This window comes from Dromaius novaehollandiae, chromosome 2 (genome assembly GCF_036370855.1).
Source record: "Dromaius novaehollandiae isolate bDroNov1 chromosome 2, bDroNov1.hap1, whole genome shotgun sequence".
NCBI classification, from domain to species: Eukaryota; Metazoa; Chordata; class Aves; order Casuariiformes; family Dromaiidae; genus Dromaius; species Dromaius novaehollandiae.
Window position 1 is genome coordinate 119,789,542 of NC_088099.1, and position 22,753 is coordinate 119,812,294.

The 22,753-nt window shown below is 44.2% G+C and overlaps 1 protein-coding gene across 4 annotated transcripts in view; it reads right to left on the minus strand.

Annotated features, from left to right (window-relative positions):
• ANKRD29 (ankyrin repeat domain 29) overlaps nucleotides 1-21,443 on the minus strand; it is a 34,333-nt gene extending 12,890 nt beyond the window's left edge. Inside the window, exons 1-8 of one of the 4 annotated variants that reach the window (XM_064507307.1) lie at nucleotides 21,350-21,434; nucleotides 18,387-18,460; nucleotides 16,180-16,290; nucleotides 14,186-14,286; nucleotides 14,008-14,106; nucleotides 11,644-11,742; nucleotides 3,984-4,082; nucleotides 902-1,000 (exon numbers count right to left, since the gene is read on the minus strand). In XM_064507307.1, coding sequence (XP_064363377.1) covers nucleotides 902-1,000; nucleotides 3,984-4,082; nucleotides 11,644-11,742; nucleotides 14,008-14,088 — 378 coding nt within the window. In that variant the 5' untranslated portion in view covers nucleotides 14,089-14,106; nucleotides 14,186-14,286; nucleotides 16,180-16,290; nucleotides 18,387-18,460; nucleotides 21,350-21,434. Of the gene's footprint in view, nucleotides 1-901; nucleotides 1,001-3,983; nucleotides 4,083-11,643; nucleotides 11,743-14,007; nucleotides 14,107-14,185; nucleotides 14,287-16,179; nucleotides 16,291-18,386; nucleotides 18,461-21,349 lie in introns of all 4 variants that reach the window. The other 3 variants (XM_064507306.1, XM_026122846.2, XM_026122847.2) reach the window with 3 other exon arrangements.
• Between the last annotated feature and the right edge of the window lie 1,310 nt (nucleotides 21,444-22,753).

Here is a 22,753-nt window from a genome sequence, read left to right on the forward strand (position 1 = left end):
GCAAGGGGGATCTAGCCCCTAGCGCAGGGACCTCTGAATCAGCCCCAAATCTACCTCATACGTATCATTTAATGTTCAAACAGCAGCCCCACTATCTACAGAGGAGCCGATTTTCGTGCTTACAGTTGCCACTTGTCTTATGTGTTTGCAGGATCTGGCGCACTAGAGTAACTAACTGCATACAGGGATGGCAAAGCTTTTCACATATATCAGGTCCTTCCAGAGATGAAGGTACAACTTATGCCTGAGTCTCAGAGTGCATGTGAATGATATAAAATAAAACTAAAGCAGTAAAACGAAAAGTTAAAAAATAAAAGGTTTTGTCAAAGATTAACTTTGATACTGAAGCTGATACTGTTGATTTCAGTGTACTGAATTTGGCACTGTCTCTCACTGGAGTTTCCAGAGTGGATTTTCAGAAGAATCCCAGGATCTTATGGGCTGTGTGCACATTCGCAGCTAAGTTGGCACAACAGGAGCAGATCAGTAGTTGGGAGAGCTAGTGCAAGGCCCCTACCTGAACATTATATGCAGCCTGAGGGTTTTATTTTGATTTAGTCAGTTCCTGTGGCCCAAATGTGTCTACTGTGCATGTGGTTCAAAGCTGTCCAAAGGACCTGTCAGAGGTCTGATCCCCTTTTGGACATGAAGTGCATTTGGTGCACACCTGGACTGGGGCTTCCAGTTTCATTTCCTCTATAAAGGATCTAGTTTACGTGCAAGCAGAAAGGACTGGGTGACTCACTTCAAAACCACACTACTGATCTGAGCCCACACACGAATGCAGGCACAGCCACCCTCCACCTTGGGAATCTGATGCCCCATGAAAATCCCGGTGTTAATTTTTAGCAAGAGATTGTTAGTTTGACCCCAGCTCTGCTCTGGCAGTGTTGAACATTACCTGCCGTGGCTGGTTGACCTTTGCTCCTGAAGACAGCAGCAATCGGATGACATCCAGATAGCCTCCTTGTGCCGCCAAGAAAGTTGCAGAAGCTCCATCCTGAGTACAAACACATCCAGTTTATAATATATTAAAATGATGCCAGTGTTTTGCACAAAACCAAACCAGACACAATCAAGTTCACCTTCTGATGCTAATGTGCAGTGTCTCAGCACATACACAGCTGAGCTCAAAAAATAATTACCAAAATCCAAAGTCTAGTTCATGACAGACTATGGTAACATTTTCATTCAACATGCACAATCACTGGCTCCCATCATATATCAAACCGAGCATTAAATCCTTGGTCTAGAATACTAACACTCTAATTCACCACAGCACTGGTCCACCTAACTAGGAATCCATTCCTATATAGCAAAATACATTCATTTAGGTTCAGCTGAAAGGTTCACGTAGGTTCCTTATGTTCATGCAGAAGTGTTCTGCTTCAGAGGTACACACGGTGAAAAAATGCTCAACTACTTTGCAAAACTGGGGACTACAGTTTTTAAGTCTGCCAACAACTACCATGCCACTGCTCTGGCACATCTTGCAAAAGAGACTGGACCTGTAATATAGGCATGTAGCAGTAGGATATGCAAGATAGAGTATCTTGCAGCCCTACCAGAAACTAGCAGTTCCCTCAAAAACCTTGTGACAGAAATTAACAAATCTGGGATTTTTTTTCCTCAACATGTCTTTCAAGTGCACGTGTTTTTCATGTGCACGTGTTTTCCATGTTAGAAAATCCTTAACATTTGGCTTCACGGAAGCTTCTTCCCTAGAAAACAATTACGAAGTCCTAAGCGTTGAGTTTTTGACAAAAAATAAAAAATCCCAACAGCATTAGAATCCATCTAACCAATTAGAGGTGGAAACTTGTACTGAGGCTGGGACAAGCCTTTACCCATCCTACACCTAGAGTGCTCAGCACAGGGAAAGTTTTCCTGGGAGCTGAGGCTCTCTTAGAGACATGAATGAACACAGACCCTCTACTGTCTCTCAGACGTGTGGATACCTATCTTCCAGGCACCTCACGCTCATGCTTATATGCAGGGTGTTTTAGTGGAGGTCCCTTGTTGACACTGTTGGCAGGTCCCTACTTTGGGACTGAATGCTGCTGTCTGCATAGAGATACTACTTAGATACTCTTCAGCCTGCAAAACTCAACACATGCCCGGTGAATCATGAGCTGAATACAGTGCCCAGCATCCGAATTTAAAATGTTTGACCTTGATTCCAAGATGAATGTCCTGTTAAACAAGCAAGGTGTCTGCTGGTGCTACAAATTAATACCTCCAGGCTTTCTGAGGGGTTGTTTTCTCTGACTGCTGTGCAGGTGCATAAAATAGGGTGATGGTATCTGGTCTTTTGCAGACTTCCTCCAGAGACAGGCATTGCAGGAACACTTCCATTTAGAAAGGGAAAAGGGTTCTGGAATATTAAAAGAGCTCTTTTTTAGAGCATCAATCGATAAGGAGACCTTGCTTTACCTATCATCTAACCATTTTAAAAATTAATTATTAGGTTTTTGTACTTAATTTAAATTGATGCTGTCATAAGAAAAGTGTAATAAAACCTCTCTGCAAGAAATACTCTTTAGCTAGGGTATTCTCTTCTCCTCTACTCCTCACCTTAGTCAATTTAAGATTAAATTATCTATCCTGACAGTTTGGGGAGGACTGCCCAAGTGTGTGTTTGAAATCCCTCTCATATTGCAGCCTGACAAGGAAACTGCCAGCCAGATACCGCTTTGCATATTCGGCTTGGCAATGCCCCACAAGAGGAGTCAGGCTAATGCTCCTTTTCAAGGGAATGCATTCTTATTTTATGGAGCGGCTGTTTCTGAATGGTTTTGCTTAATGGCTATAAGCAATAAAAGGACATCACTAAATCCCATCACAAATATTGCTCATTTCCAGGAGACACCACAATGAAGATATTTCATTGCCTTTACTTCTGAGTGGGTGTCTCCAGGTGTGGCAGCACTGCTATTTTTAAAGAAAGTGGCGAACCCTGGGATTACCATACAGAGAACAATAAGCGGTACGGATCCCTACCCATTAGAAAGATAATGACTATTTGTGCAGCAGCTGCAACCGTGCAACACCCTTCTCGATAACCGCGGGGCGGGCGCAGCTTGGAGCTGGGGACTCCCTGCACACCCCGTGCACAGCCCCTCGCGCGCTGGTGATTTCTGCAGAGCCACCAGCCCTTGGCTCCCACAGGCCCTCGCGGGAGCCGGGAGTGCTGGGCGCTGCCCCACAACACCCTGCACATTTGCCCCTCGTGAAAACATCTGAAAACCCCGAGGGGCCCGCGGGGAACAAATCCCCCTCAGTCAGTCTTGCCTGAAGTGCCCTGGGGTGGGAAAGAGTGGTGGGGAGTAGAGACAAAATCTGCCATGCTTTTCAGTTTTATTTTAGCTCAGCTTATTTGCCTCTCTACTGAAGTAAATTAAATCCAGTGCTCGATCAACTCAGTCCAGCTTTCTGAAAAGTCAGCTAAACAGTGTCGACCCAGTCATTTTAACCATTCTTTCCCCAAAGCACTGACAAGCTAGAGATGCATAAATACCCAACAACATCATTTCAAAGGGATGCTTTTAAAAAGATTTTAAAGACAACATAACTTTTCCGCTCTATTTGGCAGCTAATCCAGAAAACTAACTGATTCTCTAATACCTCAGTGGCTTCATAGCTATTCACTCTTCTGCCTGTAATGCTATTCTGACATGGTAAAACAGGACATGGCCTTTTGCGCAACGGTAATGGATAGCACAGCTCTGGTCCAGATTTGGAACATTTCCTTCATATAGATAATGAACCAAAAGGCAGCTGAATCCTCTTTTCTGATTTTGTGCCACTTTTCCCAGGATCACGAAGAGCAGACAGTTAACAAAAATCACATCTTAGAGTACTATAAAACCACAGTTTTTGGCAAATACTTTACTGTACTGGCACTGGAGTAGCTGCTGTTTTCCAACAAAGAGCACATTTGTTCCATCACCAGTGTTGTCAATATCTATGTCAAATAAACTCACATAAAGTTGATCATGAATGTTGGCACCATGCTTCAACAGAGTTTCCACTACTTTTGCATGCCCGTACTGACAAGCTGCTAAAAGAGCAGTGCCTCCGTCCTGTGAAAAAGCAAATGGGCACAGTAAGGGGAGAGGACAGATGCCGTACTCAACATCACCATAAAACATAAGCAAGTTTTGAGGCTTTTCAGAATTTGGCTCACAACAATTCTGTAATGACTAGCTACCGAATCATTTGTAACTGTAGTACACAGCCTTGCCCCATAAATCTTTGAACTTGGCTCTGTCACTGTAAACATTTTTCTCCTGAGGCTTTTAGTGAGGGACACAAAGCAAGAAAAATTCTGCTTTTAGTTCATCTTCTCCCTTCACACTAGAAACTGCTCCCTTCACAGCTCTGAGCTCCTCCATGTCTCTTCTCATGTACAGCTACACCCCTACCCCTGCCAAGCGCCTCCACCTAGTGAAGGGCAACCTCACCTCAGGTCCTGCCTCTCACCTGCTGATTCTGACATGAAGAAGAGTAGGTAGGACACTTCTAAAAAGTGTGCTAGCTAACCGTGGAAGTGTGCATCAGACCAAACCTGCAACCACCAGTGAAAGCCCATGACTTCTGCTAGAAGAAGTCATCCCTGCAGGCAGGAGCAATCTCAGGTGGTTTTAGTTACTATAGATCACCGCTAAAGGGAGACCTAGACGTGCGCAGAGTCTGGCTTGTACAGCTGCTCCTGTGGGAGCCATGTGAGGAGGGAAAGACTTTAGTGTTGCTGGCTAATGACTCCAAGCCAGCTGAAAATACTAAAATAGCAAACGTGGAGCTTGTATTGTTAAGTGCACTGCACTCCACTCAAAAATTACCATCATTTCTGGCACTGAGACTGCGAGGAGGTTCTCATCTTCTGCCTGGGATGGCAGTGTGCAGGAGGTGATCCTCTCTTTGCCAGAAGGTGCCACCAACACTTGAGGACAGTGACAAGATTCACATGGCTTGTGTCTCCCTTTGGTCTCTCTTCTGCCTCCATCCCTTTGGATCTATCCTTTCCAATCCTCCCTCTCTTGGTCCTAGCTTCTTTGGCCAGGCAGACCTTGATCTCCTTCCCTGGGACAAGTGGGTCTGTCCTTTCTCCTCAAGAGCTGGGGCTGGGAGATGGTGCAGTGTGAGGCATCCCCGAAAGCACAAGCAAGGGAAAGTCTTTGCTCTGCGCCTGGGCCTGCCCTTGAGGCACCCGGGAGCTGAGGGCAGGCATTGCAGGGCAAGTCTTGTGGCTCACTGCAGCTTGTGTGAGGACAGGGAATGCTATCGTGTGAGGATGGCGTGCACCTCATGTCCTCAGCACCCAAGGTCTTCTCTCCTCTCTCCTTCCCTGCCTACTCCCAATCTCAAGCCGCTGCTCCACAAGACAGGTTATGTAAAGTATTTCAAATAAATGGTTTCTAGAACTTTTATTAATGTGGGCAAAATATGTGCTTTCCCTCAGTCTTGTTTCTCTGAAACAGCTCCAAAGTTTTGTCTGAAATTTTCCACACAGACAGATATCCAGCAAGGGAAATTAAAAATGACCAATGTTTTGCAATGGAATCTTTTCTAATGGGAAATGCCAAGCAAGCTACTAACCTGTGGTGCTATTTCACACCTATAATACCCTCATGAAAACTCGAACTCTGACATAACCGAACTAACCCACTGGGACTGTCTATGGCTACTCTCAAAACTTCATATTCACCCTTCCTCCCTACAACTTTGAAAAGTAAATAAGTCTTGAGTGTCAGCAAAGTCACAGATGTGAAACTTTTATGTAACAATCAAAGAATCGCATATTTATTTTGGATTATTTGAATAAATATTGTGTGTAATCTGATCAGTGGAGTCAAGTTACTCTATAGCTACAGTGCGTTACCAGTTACTTTCCTGTAAAATTAAACTGCCTTAATTAAATAGGAACTGCTGGAACAAAGCAGAAAAGCAACCACAATGGTTCCTAGATAAAAAAAAAAAACCCTACACATGCTTAAAAGACAATGGCAAAAGCTAATAGCTTCATGAAACCTATTTCCTGTCTCCAACCAGCTGAAAGCTGTTTTGCTCAAGTAATGAGTTACCAGAACAAAGGGCTACAAACAAAACACAGAGACATTTTTAAAGACTCTTTCCCTGAAGGAAATTGGAAGAGAAAGTTAGTTAAGAGGAGGAACTGTGCTGTCTGGACTGGAGATCCTCTGTGGAGAGGTAGGAAAGGATGAACTAACTATAGGAAGCTTAAACATACTGAGGTTCCCCATGCAGAAGGTAAAAACACACCCAATAACCTGGATATGGGCATAACTTGTTTATTGCTTTATGGTGTGTTTTTTATTTTCTAAAATTCTTGTGTTCTCAACAAACAATATGTTATTTTAAGAATACTGTTTGGTTATTAACATCATTTCTGGAGGGAACCAAATGACAGGTCCCAGATAAAAGTCAGGCTTGCAAAGCTAACCACAGTTAGTCTAGCTGAGCTGAGGCCAAACACTTAAGTAGAACTGTGTGATACCACCCTGGGAGCTGTAACAGCTTCAGATGTAAGAAGGGGGACAGTTCAAACAGGAGGTGTTGGAGTGGCTCAAAATGTGAATTCTCATCAAATGTTTGGTTAAATTCAGTGGACAGTTTTAGCTAGTTACATCTTTGGAAACAATAACGCATTTCCAAAATACACCATTTAGCTCTTTTAGACTAGAGTGACCACATGATCACCCTGGTCAGACTCTAGGGACCAGAAAAAAAAACAGTTGGTGGGCCAGGTCTTGTCCCCAGCTTCTAGTTGCTCACCCTAAATCAAATATTTACTGGGCCAGAAAGAATCTGAAAACAACTCCTTGCCCCCAAGATTTGGTCCCTGACCAGAAAGACAGCTGGACTCCAAGATCTGCTCTACTGTGTATCCGCATGAAGTTGAACAGGGTCAGCAGAAGAGACTCAGAGTCATTTGCATGCTTTAGGCTGGGGTGGGGGAACATTAGCACTGTGATAAACAGAGATGGGTCCTGCTGTAAGGAAAGGGAGTTTGGGGCTGGGAATCTTTTTCACCAAAAACACCTTGTGGCAAGACAGCACTCAGTTAAATCAAGTAATTGGTAGTGCAAAGTGCCACTCCTTCTTTTAGGAGGGGAAAAATCAGGCTCCCTGCTGAGCTTCCCTTTTGCTTTCTCTCACACTTTCTTCCTTGTTTTCTCTTTCTCACCAGCACAGTCGCCTTTCCTGGTCCCCCGGCAAGCTCCGGCTGGAGAAGCCAACATTTTACAGACTACAAGGAAGGCAGATGAGGGTATGAAAGAAAGAAGCAAATGTCGGAGATTTAAAATCCCTTTCAGCCATATGATTCCCTCTTTTCTTTGCTTTTTGGCTTCAGCTGAAACAGGCAAAGAGCTGAAGCAGCATCTTTGGGACTGGCAAGCATCTCGGAAACTCTGAGCAGGGCAGCAAACGGGAGCCAGGACATGTGAGCAGCCACAGAGGCTCTCCTAGGGCAAAACCCGCTCTGCAGCGGGAGGCAAGTGGGCGATGCAGCTGAGAGAAAGCCCAGAGCATCGTGTTTGTTTCTTACTCATATCCTGTTTTCTTGTCACAGCATAGCTTTTATTAATCTTCCACTGCAAACCATTCCAGCACAGTTGGGACTCAGATGAGAGTCAGTTCTCTCAGCCACCTCTGCACTTCTTTCTCTGCAACCTCCTTTTGCACCCCCCAGTCTCTCCTCCCTGTGGGCAGCACATACAGAAGCTGCCAATCTCCTCCGTAAGCAGCACCTGATGAGCCCACGTATCTGCCCTAGACTCCTCAGTCTATTTGCCCACCTCTTCCTTCACCTCTGTCATCATTCCCTGAAAGTACCTTAGAATTATATGGTGTTTTATGATCTCCAAAATATGCTAAAAGGGAGAGGACCTGATCTTCTGCAAACACTATCCAATAAAAAAAAGCCTCTGCTTCCATCCTACCTTCAGTACTACTCAGGAAACATCCACCTGGGGAAATCCATTTGAGAACCCACATGCTTATAACATGTCTCATATTAAGAAAGTAAATAAAACACATTTTAATTTACGACACATACTGCTAGGGATATCAGACTGCAACAATGCAGAAGATATTACTGAAGCTTGTGTCCACAATAATCTTAGAGAGCAGTATTTATTTTCCTTTATCACATCAGCAGTTGCTGCTAATTGCTTCATCACGCTGTTTTAGAACCTGCTTTTTGCCTGCCGTAGTGAGTGTCAGCTCTAACTGTACAAGGGGTCACAAGAATTGAATGCCTATACTAAGATAGTTCTCCAGCGCTCTCAGATCTGAGTGATAAATGCAGTAACTAAAATTCACAGAGAAATAAATTACAAAGAGGATGCTGGGTGTTTCATTGCTTTAAGCCTATTTCCTAGGGTATGTTTGATTTCTTCTGTTATTTTAATTCCACACCTTCATTGATAATGGAAATTATCAACGCAAATTGATGTTTTTTTCAATGCCCCCAGAAAGCAGCCTAATCTCTTCCAGGGCTGACTCCTGGCTCAGGAAACACCTTACCTCTGACTTGAAAAGGCATATTTTGTCAACCACTTTGTGTCTGGGGTTGTGGGGTGAGCCTGTTATCTCAGTTGGCACCAAATGGTGATTTCATGCAACAATTCCAAGCTACAGAAAGCTTTGCATTTTTAAATCAGAAATTTAACTGATAACAAAACAAGCTACAAGGTCAATGCGAGGTGCACACTGGCATGGTGGTATGTTCTCAGTGGTGCCTCTCGCTGGGGTACACGCTGCTGCCCAGTGTACAAGTTAGTTTCCCACCTGGCCTTAGTCTAAAATAGGGTGAGTTACCAAAGGCCTGCCTGGACACTGTAAACATTTGGATCCTTGTGGCTAGATCCTCACTTCAGAGGGAAGAGCTGCAGTTCTCAAACAAGAAATGAGTGAGACAACAATTTCCAGGATGGTTTCCAGAATTAATGATGTATCTAGTAAAGCCATCATACCTGCACCATGGTACAGAAAGAGGAGATCCTTTTTGCAAAGAGGGCATGAATGTGATAGTTAATCCCAACTTTTAAAGCAGTATCACTTTAATCTTGCACAGATTCCTTTTAACTCAACTGTCCTTCATCCAACTTTTGAGAGCCTTTTCAGGCACTACAGCTTGCATTATACTGTGAATGCTGAAGTGCCAATGAAGTGGCTGCTATTATTGATACACCTCTTGAAGAGGTGATGAGAAGGAGGGAGTGCTTAGACAGGCATGTTTGATGCTGCTGGGGAATTGCCTCACGTCCACGTCAGGCACCAGTTTGTCCTGTTGAGGGAAACCAGTGAAGCCTATGCAGAGCTGCAGCCCTGCTCTGAGCATGTCCCTTAGGAGTTGGCATTCCCTTCCAACTGGCTTTACTGGAAGTGACAGAAAACTGTGGCCTGGAGAGGAAGAGCAACTTGCAGCTGAGAAGATAATTGGTACAAGAACATGAGCCAAGTCAGGTTTGAATTGAAAGTTTCAAGATGAACAACAGTAAAGCCTGAACCTGCATTTGTCTGAAGGTGGAAGCCTTTAGGAGGGGTTGAATGCAGAAAGATTTCCTTATCACTTACATCTTTACCTCTCTGTCTTCTGCTATAGTGACTCAGATGAGTTTATTTTACACGCTTCATAAAAGAGCACACACTGCCAGGAAGAATCAGACAGTTTCCAGCCCGCTCTTTACCTTCTGGGCCAAGTGTCAATCTCTGCAAACTCCTAGTTCACAGGCTGTGCAAGGGTTTGCTAAAGTGAAGATATAACTGTCCCTCTAGACAGAAATAGATGCTCAGCCTCTGTGTTCCCTCCTTACCAACAGTTTCCTGAATTCACCACTGTCCCCTCCTCTGCAAAAACACTACCCAATCCCACAGTTAAGCCCAAAAAGCAGTCCAGTCTCTTCTTTAGCTTCCCTATACCAAGGGTCACCTCTGCTCCTTCATTGTGGTTTCATGGCCATTTTGCAGGTCGCTAGATGACTCAGAGAATGGTCACAGTCCAATTCTATACAGCCTAACAAGAGAGAAGACGATTTTCATGATTCCTACTACTGCCACCTCAACCCTGAAGTAAACGATTGAGTAACAGCCCTTATTTTAGCATGCAGCTTCTCCTAGTAACTCTGTTCCACATGAGATTATCCAGCACTTCAAAATCCAGCTGTTGTATTTAATGTTGCAACCTCCTGCGGTGCTAAGTTACACAGGCACGCTCCATGTCATGATAAAGAGCCACAGATCTATTCATGCTTTTAAATGTACTGATCAATGCTGCTGCTGTCATCAGAGGGTTGCTTACCACAAGCATAGTTCACGGAGATGAATCAATGCAAATCCTACTGTATGGGCATGTGTGAGCTTTGTGGCCACAAAACCTAGGGATTTTTAACCAGTGATATCTGCTGCAGTCCCTGGAGCATTACAAGTAGAGGGCAGTGACCTTCCTTTAGAATTTAAAGTCTGTGTTTGCAAGGACTCTGAAAAGCAGGGATGGGTTGTGAGAGCCATTCGAATCCCAGACTACAACACCTTGAAAAAATGGTTATTGTGTAGGAAAGAACAATTCTTTCTGCTTCAAACACACGTCACTGTGGATCCCAGGGTACTGGCAAGTGTCCTCTCCAGCTTATGGGAACGAAGAATTTCAGCTCATCAGTCCCAGTGCTCCCAAATGTGGCCACTATGTCAAGGGGAAGAACGTTTAACAAAAATCTGGTACTTTTGGTTCTGTTTGCTGAAAGCAGAAGTGCTGCCTTGGACAAAGAAACTGAGCTGATGTGCTGCTGCCAGTGTATCTGCTCTTAATGCCGTTTACTCTGCGAGGGTCCTGTGGATAAACCTGAGCAGGGAAGCCTCTGTGAGCAACCCTCCCTCAGGCAGAGGCCACTGCCAGCTTTCAGGAGGACACCAGATGCCAAGGCTGTGAAGCCTGCTGAGCCCACTGTTTTGAGGAGACCTGTGCAACACAATAATAGAAGGTGTGTGTCTGTGCTCTGTGAAGTGCGGCAGGGTGCTGAAGGCATGAGAGGGGCAGCAGGCTCAATCAAGAATTGAAGTCAGGTTGTGGCAGTGAAAACAGGCAATCAGGAGTGCTTTTGGCTATTCTAAGATTTTATAAAAGGACCAGCCTGAACAAAGAACCAGAAGTTAGAAGATGCATTTCATCTTCCTGCCACAACTAGGTAAATGGGAATTTAGGGAGGGCTGAAGGCACTATATTCTTATGTCTCCTGTGCTGGCATGCATAGATACCCCAGTGTGGACAAAATTCCAGCCTGTGCAAGTGGTGTACATACACCTAAAATGGGAGCCTACCTAACATGCACACAAAGACCCTTCATTCTTGTATTGCAGGACAGTTTAAGAGGAAAGATTGATTTCCCTACCAAGGAACTGATCTCTGACCAATCTATGCCATTAAGTCTACGTAATAAAAGCTAGTCCCAAGTTAATATTTTCACAGTATGTCATGTTGCTTATATTACTCAGAAAACACTCCAGTGAGGAAATCCTTTTATCATGTTCCTGCTGCCATGCTATGTTTCATGTCAATGGGAAACAACAGGCTTGACTCTCAGAATGTATCAACATGCAAAAACAGACCTATAAGCTTACTTTATTCTTGAATTCAGTGGAGGCTCCAAATTCAAAGAGAAACTTCACTACATCGTTGTGGCCTTGCTGTGCAGCAAAGAACAGAGAAGTTGCACCTGACTGTAAGGAAAAAATGGATTAAAACAACCCAAACACATAATACACTTGACTGAAGTATACATTTCAAATTAAAACATATTGAGCACAGTCAATAGACTATCAGCTGAAAAGACTGGTGATGACTTTGAGGACTCCAGGGGACACAAGGTATGTTAGGTAAGTGGTCAGTTTTCTTCTCATTGCACTGAGATATCTGTCCAGCATCATACACTGGAATACAATTCAATTTCCACAACAGGGTCCTGCACAGAGCTTCTAGTACAGACCTCTTAGTAGTCATTTACTTCTCCTCAGTCTCCAGATGGGGAAAGAAAGCCCAGAGTGAGAAGGGTCTTAGACAAGAGAGAAACAGCCAATTTGAAACCCCACCCCCATACCACCTGCCAGCCTGCCCCTTCACCCAAGGCAAATGGAAACTTGGGATGGATTTGGATCAGAGTGTGGAAGGACTGGAGAGGGAATTATTTGATACAGCAGAGCTCCACCTTCCTTGACCCTACACTGACAAAATGTGAATGTTGCTGGTGTAAATCACTGTTGTCTCTCGCAGTACCAGCTTCCCCTCCGTCCAAGTAGCCTTCAATCAGCTATAACCAGCCACTGCAACTCCTATTTTCCCAACTGAGCTTAATCTCACTGAAGAATTGAAACCCCGTATTTTAAACAATGAGTTCTGTCATTAACATCTGAGTAAATCAAGATAAAAAATGCATACTTTAATGGCTGGAGAGAAGAAAAAAAGAAGGTAAAGAGGAAGGAAAGAAGACAAGCAGGATTTCCTAGCTTTGGGCTTTCTCAACTCATGTAGGAGATGCAGGAAAATGGAGCTACACATGAAATTCACTCCAGTGCCAAAGGCTTTTACAATTGCACATGGCCCCTTGAGACCATTTTAGAGTCTCAAAAGCACACCTGTGGGACTCTCACCTCCCTGAGGTTCATAGCAACTTCAGGGTGCAAGAGCATTGGTTTGAGTATGAGGATTTACTTCCAAAATAGTGCCGTAGTCTTTATGGCTCATATTTCATCTATTTTGCTATGCCTTCCTCTCCGCAACAGAGTGATTTTGGAGGATTCCTGTGTTTCTCTTTTTATTGGTTTGCCGAATCAATATATCCAGAGTGATATTCAAGAGCATGTCTATAAAAGTCAACTCTGTTCTCAACCTCTCCTTTTGTTGCTCCTTTTCAAGCAATGTTTATCTAAGGGAAAGTACATGTTTAAATACATGTTTTGCTGGAACAGGATTTCACTGAAAGATACTTACATCATGATTAAAGCAAGTTTAGGCTAGTTAGTGCAAAGACATTTATGCCATCAAACATGGCTTTCGCTGACTCAGTAACTTGCAGCCATCAGCATGAGATTAATGCTCTGGTTCCAGGTAACCAAGGAAAGTAAGAAACATCTGCTTGTACTGCTGAGTGAAGAAAATACTTCCATCCCATATCTCCTGCAGTCATCCCATATTACTGCATGCTCTCATTAAACCGCTGTTCTCTTAGGACCAGTGCGACTCTCTTTGTCCCACAGCAATTTTGCTTTCTCTGTAGCCAGCACACAAAACCAGAATGGTTGTAGCTACTCCTACGATCATTTGCGCAGGGTGTGAGGGGAAGGCACCTTCGCAAAGCTAGCCACAGACATTTGTCCTTTCCAAGGATAATTAAGGTTCCACGAAAAAGCATGCCATGGCGTGAGAGATGCCTTGAATGCAGAGTAGACATGTAGGAAAAATATGGATGACTAAGCTGCGTGATCACTAGAGATGATTTGGCTCTGACTGAGAAGCAGAAACTCCGAAGCATACTGAGTCAAAACAATTCCTGGGCTAGCAATGGCATGAGCTCCATTTTAATGACCAGACTCTGCAAATCAAAAGGTAAAAGGACTTCTCCTTATCATAAGACATTTATCCCATCCTGAGAGCTGTAAGTTACTGTGTCAATAAGTAAAATGGCAGATGCATAAATGGATTCACCAGGGGGTTACACCTCATATGTAACTGCCCCATGTCAAGTGGATGTCCTGGAAATGTTTGATGAATTACATATAAATGTAGCTCCAGCATCTCATTTTCTACCATAAATTCCAGACATCTGATTCTTTGGTGTCCTCAGGAGAACAGATCCTGTTTATACATGCACTACACAGCAAATGCCAAATAGGCAACTGGCAAATAAGCAACAGACAACACTCCTTTATTATTTCCAATACGTAACAGTCACTTAATCAATCCCTGTTTGAACACAGAACTTCTCCTACCTCTCTCTGCAGATTGATATCTGCTCCTTGCAACACCAATTCCCGCACGCAATCTATGTGGCCATAGTAAGCGGCTACCATCAGAGCTGTTGTGCCAAGCTGGGAGTAAGGAAAAACAAATCAGTACCTTGAACAGACATCTCCAGCAATGAATTAGGCTGTCCAGAAGAGACAGTACCTCTTTTGAAATCCTGAAGGAAGTTTATGATCATTGATCAGAGAACCTGTTTGTTCTTTTCTTCTTCACAAACAGTGGAGCAATTTCCCCCTAAACACATTCTAAAACAATTTGAAATTTGCTATAAAAAATATTTTGAAAATGAGAAATTAACCAGTGTTAAAGCAAAAACTTTACAGATTTGCCCGCAATGTTAAGGCATGACCCTTCAAGGAACTATGTATGCAATGACTTTGCATTATTGTCCCTAAGATAAGTGCAACAAGAATAACAACAATAGTTTTGATTTATACATAGCTTTTTATCAGAGCATATCAAAGATCTTTGCACCATTTGCAGAATAACAACCTTAGACACAGACGTTAACTGACTTTTCTGGCCTCATATAGAGAGTCAGTGTCAGGAATAGGGTCCAGGTGTCTTGATGGCTAATTCCCTGTCCAAATGACTACAGCAAACTCTGTCTTGAGAAGGCTGTGGCTCTTTACGTTATATCAGAGAATATCCCAAACCAGAGCTCTGCGTTCAGGTTACGTAGATAGCCCAACAAGGCCACTGCTTCAGTGAACCAAATAGTTTTTAGGTTATACATATGTGGTGTATGGATGATATGCCAAGATCATATGCATAAGGATGAAACTCATCCTTCTAAAACATTCACACATACCAATGCAGTCTAAGGAAGGAACATGTGATATTGCAAAGAAGAAGCATGCAGCCTTAATTATATGAAAATATTTTAGTCTAGAAAACATGTATGCCTGATATGATTAATAAGTCAGGATATTTTACAGTACATTATAAAAACTCTTGATCAAGGCTAGTCTTAGCTTGAGAAAAAATGAACAGCCACGGACCTTATTTCTTGGCATCTACCTCTGTCCTGTTTACTTCACACCCCAATCTGAACACTCTTTCCTATGAAAATATTCCCCTTGAGAATGACAGTCACAGAATCAATACCAGAAATATCGCAGGACAATCGTGCCTTCCTACAGGGCAAAAATGAATGGACAGGTTCTTGACTTTCAGGAAAAGCCAGTGGGAGCTGGGCATCAAACTAGCTACTTAGAAAATCTCTTGCACTTTGAAACTGCTCAAAGTGAGAGGAGCTGGGGCAGGTTCAGGTTTCAGGCTACATGTGTACACAGGTATGTGTATACTCTCAAGACGTCAGCCCAAACACCAAACACAGGAAACTTGGTGACTGCTTAACCTTGGCTTTCCCCCGCTCTTTACAGAAGGCAAGTACAATCAAGTAACTGTCCATATGCTCTAAACAGACTAGCAAGACATACACGTTATCTGTGTTTTCGGCCCATTTCTAATTTCAAAACTAATTTCAGCTCCTGCCAAGGCAGTCAGGAAATCCCCATCAGATCTATCTGTAATGCACCTGGGCTCCTCTTTGCTTGGAAATCTATTGTGCCTTGGTGTTGGCGTCAAGGACAGGAGGGGAAGGAAGAAGTTATGGGGCCAGCAGTTCTTCAAACAGCACCACTGTGTAGCAGGCACTGCGTGTGCCATGGAGCTGCACATCAAATGCAATTTTTGACATTGTCTAAATGGAGACTATGGTCCATGGTTATTTTAAACTAATTAGGAGAAGCTCTGGTAGCTGACAGAATCGTGGCTACCTATGATCAGTCGAATCGACTCGTCACAGTGATTTATTACTACAATGACATTTCCTTGCAAAGAGAAGCCTGAGGTGCTAGAATCTGTGTTTTTAATGCCAGCTCCACAAATAGCTATGTAAGACACATTTTTGAGTGTTGGCAAATTCTTAACCCCTTGCCACTGATATAAATCATCATGCTATTTTAACTTGAGTTGCAAACTTGCTTCCTGGCAAAAGAAGGTTTTAAATCATGTGTAAGTGTCATAAGACTCTCAAATGCCTCATGTTAGATGCCTGCCACACCCTCTGCGCAGCGGGCTATGGAAAAATGATGTAAATCAGTGTGGTGGGCATGTGTGCATTGCATGCATACACTGTCTTTGCAGTCCACATCTACTCGCCCACTGTTCAGCAGCAGCTGGAGAAGAGCCAAGTTTCCTTTTCTTGCAGCCCAAAACGCAGCATTGGCGAGCGGTGTTTCTTTCTGGTGAAAAAAAGCAGAAACAGAAAACTTTGGAAGATACTGTGAACAAGCACACACATGCAAATCCTGCAGTCAAACCAAGCATGCTTCAGTTCAGGTGCGCTGTTCTCTTAAAAACAGACTGTGAAAAGGAAGCTAATTTAGTTTCTTTGCGCAATTGAAGAGATCAGTCCTCATGTGTTACCTTATGTTGTTTCAGGTCCTCCCTGCGTCCATAGCAGCCTATGACTCTTAGCTTGCTCTGTAAGGAGAGCTGATGATGCGAGTCGAGATCCCCAGGGAAACATCACAAAAAACAATGTGCTGCTACCCCGTACCTATACTGTCAGTTTGTGTGGCGGGGCTGAGCATGGTTATGGAGGCTGAATCATCCTGCTGACAAGCCCTACTGCAAGACATCCTGGCTTTCAGGCTATTTCTCTACTATCTCCCTCCTTGCTGCTTACAAAGTCCCAGTACATGAAAAGGACTGCTCATGCATCTCTCGTACTGTTAGGTCTGCCTGCTTCGTGGAAATAACACTCTGTGTAGCTGTGGTCATGTGAGATATCTCCTGGGTGGTGCCAGAAGAAGAAGGCTTCAACCATGGTGTCTACAGACTCTGAAGTTCATTTACTATATAAGCAAGGCAGTATGCAAGGCAAAATTGGGAACCTCTGCAATCTAGATACCAGAGACCACTGCTAAACTATATAATATAATAAACTCTTTGGGCTTTCAGAGTCCTGAAAGTACTGCCACATCGTGACTTTTCCTGTGTAGGAGCAAATTATCACTGCCCCAGCATAGGAGAAAGACAGCAAAAAAAGACAGAGACTCTGCTCCTGACCTCCTTACCCGATCCACGCAGAAAGCTGCCCAAAAGCTATCCTGAGAGAGAAGCACTGCCAACAGTGAAGTGCTGAGGCGAAGCAAAGCTGTGGTGGCAATGATGCATGTCCTGTAGCAGGTCACGTATCTGATTTTTAATAAGGCTCAATATCACTAACAGTTCAATAAAGCAGCATTTCACTGATAGTAATCTGAGACCACAACAGTGTCAAAAGCACCGAGAGGCCTCAGTCTCCAATAAATCCTGCCTTCAAGATAACCCAAAGGGAATGCAGAGTGAATATAAGTCAGCCATTCTTCTGCAGAATATTTAATATCCACTTTGCCCAAGTCCAAATGTCAATGCACAAGTGTAATGTGGTAGAGAAACAGGATTAAATAGTTTTACGTTTTAAAATACACACATGTATCAGAGTTCGGATTGCTTCCTTCGCTGACATGCAAGTCATAAACCTCACAGAAATCAGTAGACACAAGCTCAGTTCTGTGTGAATCTGTTCCAGACCTGTCACACTGAGCACTTTTAATTGGTTTTATTTTTACTATTCTTAGTTGTTAGCAAGTAGGAAAATTGGCAGCTGTTGAAGACAAGACATTTCAACCATTCTGTAAATCATGAGACATTTCCTATAAATTGATAGCAATATTTCTTGTACCAGCACATATAGAGACAGGAGTCTGGAAAAGAGAATTATGTCAGGCACAACAGGCTAAATTTTGGTGTTCCTTTTACAGCTGACGGACTCTGCATTTGCACTGATGAATCTGTAGACAGCGTCAATTGGAAGGCAGCTAGCATTTTTACTCTCCTTGATGGCTGCTAGTCATGAAGTACAGTTTTTCTATCTTTATCTCTACAACCCACTAAAATTTTATGTAAATGCAGACGGGTGACTCAAACACGCAGCAGATCCATGTTGCCCATTTTGCCCTAACCTACTATGCAGATATTTATTTATAGAACTGGTATTTAGGAATACTGTCTTTATTATTATGGTGCTCAGTGGAAAATTATTGCAAAAGAGTGATCTTTAGATCTTACAGAGTAGAAAATCAGATTTCAAGGTAAATAAAGCAGCTCTGCAAAGAGGGACAATGCTCCTTATTTTTTGTCATCCCACACTGTCCCATAAAGGTGCAGAAAACTTTGGGGATTGCAATATATCCATATAAGGAAAAGTGCATTTTCTCCAACCTGGTTCTCACTATGAGGGCATAGTGGCAATGTGATTCCATTTTATTTTGCCTATAACCCCTTTACATACCGGGTAGGCAGGAACTGGAATCACGAATCAGGAACTGGAATCACGAATCAGGAGCTCTTCGCTTGCTTCCATCACTTTACATGAGGAGAGAAGAGAACTAAGTTGCCAGCACCAAATTAGCCTGAAACTAGAGGTCTGAAGTCTTCATGACCCATAAATTCCTCCTCCTTTTTTTCCTGTCCTCATACTTTGGATCAGGTCCAAGCTATGGAAGAATTCTCAAATGTATCAAGGACATGAAAGCAGGTCTTTCCCAGTGGTGTTTTCGACCCACTTTGGAATGACTGCTATCAGCACTTCTGCTTCCCCTAATACTCCCCACACTGCTGGAAATTCCTTATATAAAAGTTGAGTATACAGCACACTCAAAACATCAACTATGTAGTGATTCGATAAAAAAAGCAAACACAAACCTGAGCTATTTTGTATGCTAAGCTGAATGGAATGTGCAAAAATCAGTCAGACAGCCAGGCCACTTACACAGGCACAGCCCGGAGAAGGGCCATGTAGCCATTTCTCTTCTATTTTCAAAGCAAAGATTTATACCTTTGTGCTCTTCATTTCCAGACGATATCAGCAATACTGACATCAACAGAAGGCACAGTAAAAGGTGTTATTTGGGGATTAATGATCAGATTAACTGAATAATTTCTGAGCAATAAACTGGTTTTAAACCCCAAGACATGACACAAGCCTTGACTGCTGTCGTTTAGCTATGTATTCAATCCTCTCCCCTCAGGTATTTCTTAGGGAGAAGTAATGTCGTATTGCAAGAGATTAGGTGGCTAAAATTTTGATGTTATTCTTAATATAAAGCTAGTCTGCTCCTAAAAAATCCTTAAAGTTCGCAACTGATCCTCAGCACTGACAGCCAGAGAGCAGAACACAATAAAGGTTTGAAAAAGTGATTAGCTAATAGCTTCAGTAAAAACAACATATTTCATTATGTCATTTGCTCCAGCATCAGCAACTTTCAGGATATAGTTGCCTGTACTTCTTCAAGCTCTCTACAGCATTATTTCAGACTCTGGCTGTGCTATTAATTTTAATTGCTTATGCACTTTCAGAAAAGCCCAGTGGTGGAAAGCTTGCATTATATTCCTGCTGTACTGACAACAAGCACAAAAACCTATTCAAAAGTCTAGAGGAAAATATATTTTACAAACCTGACAAGACCTTCTCTATAATGGAATACAGAAGAAATAAAATGGAATAATGTAACTTTATGTGTCACCTTAGGAATATGGAGGGGGAACTCCTTTGAATGCTGTGATCACCAGGTGCCATTCCCTGCCCTACCTTTGAATTGCCATTTGCAGGGAAGGGGCAGTTCGCAGTAAGGTAACAGCTGAGGAGGGAGAGTGCAGTTCTTAAACAGTGATCCTGAAGGCGAAAGAGAAGAGGCAATAGCCAGAGGGAGAGGAAAGAGGGAGAAAGAGAACACCAGCCCAGGGCCTGGTTCCCTGTACTGTCAAACCCCGAGAAAATTCCCTTTTTGGTCTCAGGTTCCAAACCAGTCTCAGTGGAAAAGAGGATCTGAGTGAAAGGTTTTAAGGAGAAATCTGGAAATCTGAATCAAGCATGAGACAATAGAAAATGTGAGTGGGACCTGGGAGGAAAGACAGAGGGCTTTATTGGACAGTAGCACATACTACATGCAGGATCTTGAGCGAAGAGGAAGGTAGTTGAAGGTACGGATGGAAGTTTAAGCAGGCAAAAATGCAGAGAAACGGCTAGAAGAGGGGGCATTCATGTGAATAGGCACTGAGAAATGCACAGACATGCTAGCTCATGAGTAAGCAGGATGGTAAGAGGGGAAACATGGGTAGACAGCAGCGAACGGAGATGGGAGGAGTGCACGGTAAGTGTATAGCCTGCTGAGACAAGGAAAAAACACCAAGCAGAGAGACAGATATGGAAAAGGGAGAGAAAGCAAGGGGAGGTAGCATGGCAGGGGCAGTTTGCCAGAGGGAGAGGGGTCCGACAGCGAGCTACCCCGAACAGCAGAGCAGAGGGACAGGGCAGGCTGAAGAGGTGCGAGGCCAAGGGAGGGCCAGAAAAGGGGCGAATGCAAGGATTTCGACGCCGGGCACACAGCTGAGCAGCGCTGCGAGAAACGGCACCCTGCCCCACATCAAAGCAGGGCCCGGCCGGCCAGTGGGAGCCACCTGCGGCGCTGGGCAGTGCCACCGGCGAAACCGCGCGGGGAGACACGCTGGCGGTGCCGAGGGACACAGATGGGGAGCGATGCCGCACAGAAAGCAATGCAACACAAGCAGCGTGGCGGCGGGCTGGCACGGGGCTGCCGATCAACACGGCAAGAGCCGGCAGAGGATCCAAGAAGTGCATAACTAAGATATGCAGCTGGCATAAATGTTATTTGTTATCCTCAGTAAATTGCTGCTCGCCTCCCTTTCCACTGACTGATCTCACTAAGCCCTCGCTCAGCCTTCAAACCTCATGTTAGCCAAATTTCTGAAAAAGGCTGCCCTGGCCCGGCTTCACCTGGGAGAGGCACAGCAAGTAAAGGCGATCGCAAGCAGAAAGGCAACGAGCCTGTCCGGCTGCAGCGAGCCCGGATGCACACTGCCTCTGAACCGTTACACAACCAGCCGAAGCAGGGGCGCGGAGAGGTGGCCGGGGCGCTTCGGACCGCGGCGCCGCCGGCCCGGTGCAGGGCGGCCGCCTGCCCGGCGGGCGTTTGTACATCCGTGGGGCGTGCGGAGAGCAGCCGCTCCACCGCCGCCACCGCAGCATCCCTGTGGTACCCTGCAGCCGGGCAGGGCGCATCTGGTCTCCTTCCCTCCCCTCAACCCCCCCCCCACACACACACACACACTATTTTTTCTTTAAAAAAATAAGAATACGAGGGCGCATTTTAGGGGCTGCAAGCACGGAAAGCCCAAAACGAGAGGCCAAACGCGCATCCTCCCCCCCCCGTCTCCTCCCGCCGCTCGGCTCACCTTGAACGACATCGTGCACATCGCAGCGCGCCGCCCCGCGCAGCTCCGCGCCCCGCCCCGCGCAGTGCGGGGCCGCGCGGGGCGGGGCGCGGGGCCGCCGCCTCCCTCCCTGCAGGCGCTCGTGCCCGCGACTTTAGCAGCATTATTCTGCAGTGCTTTTAAATAATAATAATTCTTATTATTATACATTTTTAAATACCCGGCTCTCCCAAATTCGCCCAGCTTGCGCGCGTCCGCTCACGTTCTCACACGCGGGGGACGCGGCGGCCTTAGGAAGAGAGCGAGTTCCTAAAGGCTTAATTTTAAACCTGTAAAAATAAACAGCTGCAAAGCTGGTGCTAAGACGCTGTCCCAAACATGCCCTGTTTTGCCTGGCTGTGGCAGGTTGCACTGAAAGTCGGCGTGATATAAAGTAGGCAAAACGGGACATGCTTTGATGGGGGATTCCTGAATTTCTTTGCTCTTGTTGGTTTAAACTGAGCCCTTAGGGGTTTTGTTGTTTTGATGTGCTCGCATAAATCCCGTTCACAAGAAAATTACGCATGTGCATTGAGAGAAGAAGTATATTTGCACTAAGGTCCAAGCAGTTTATTCTGCAAATCTGCAAGTGGAGGATTTTCTGCAGATTTTTTTCCTGAGGCAAAATTCATCTGTGCATACAGTAAAACAAACTGCAGGCAAGCAGACGAGAGCTGCTCATAGCATAAGCACCTCTTAGAGTGTATGGCCTGGTGTGACCCGAACCTTAATTACTGCGAGGGTCATATAAATGCAGGTGATTGTTCTGATTGTTTCTGCAACTTAAAAATACTGGATAAACTCAGCAGATTGCACAGTTAAGAGTCATCTTTGCTCTGATCCAGCTGCACAGCTATGCTTGCCCATTGATAGAGGAAAATATTAGTAATCTGTACACACTCCCTGCCTCACCCCTGGAAAATCCCTGTATTTATTCAATCTATCTTGAATAATATGCCAACCACATAACAGTCAACAGCCAAAAAAATTAGTTCTCTGACAAAGAAAAAACAAAGAATTCTCTGGCTGAGCTACAAAGAGGGAGAGTAATACAATCCAGTTTTTCTTTTGGGCTGCGTTTATTTTGTATATTAAGGGACAAAGTTGGTAAGTGCCTTTCTTAATTTGCGCACAAAATCTGAAACTGCCATCTATTTCCAGTTGCATACGCTGTGCTGTGATTTTGCTTTCAGGTGGCTGTTTTCCTATTCAGATGCAATAACGTGTGAGAAGAAGGGATGTGTATGTACATTAGGTATGTGCTGTTCTGGAGACCCTTTGAAAAGTTATCCCAGAGAGCATTTTGGAACTATCTTTCTTGGTGCGCATCTCTGTCTATTATTACACTCAAAATCCTGTTTATGGGCAAAGAGGAAACACACCTTA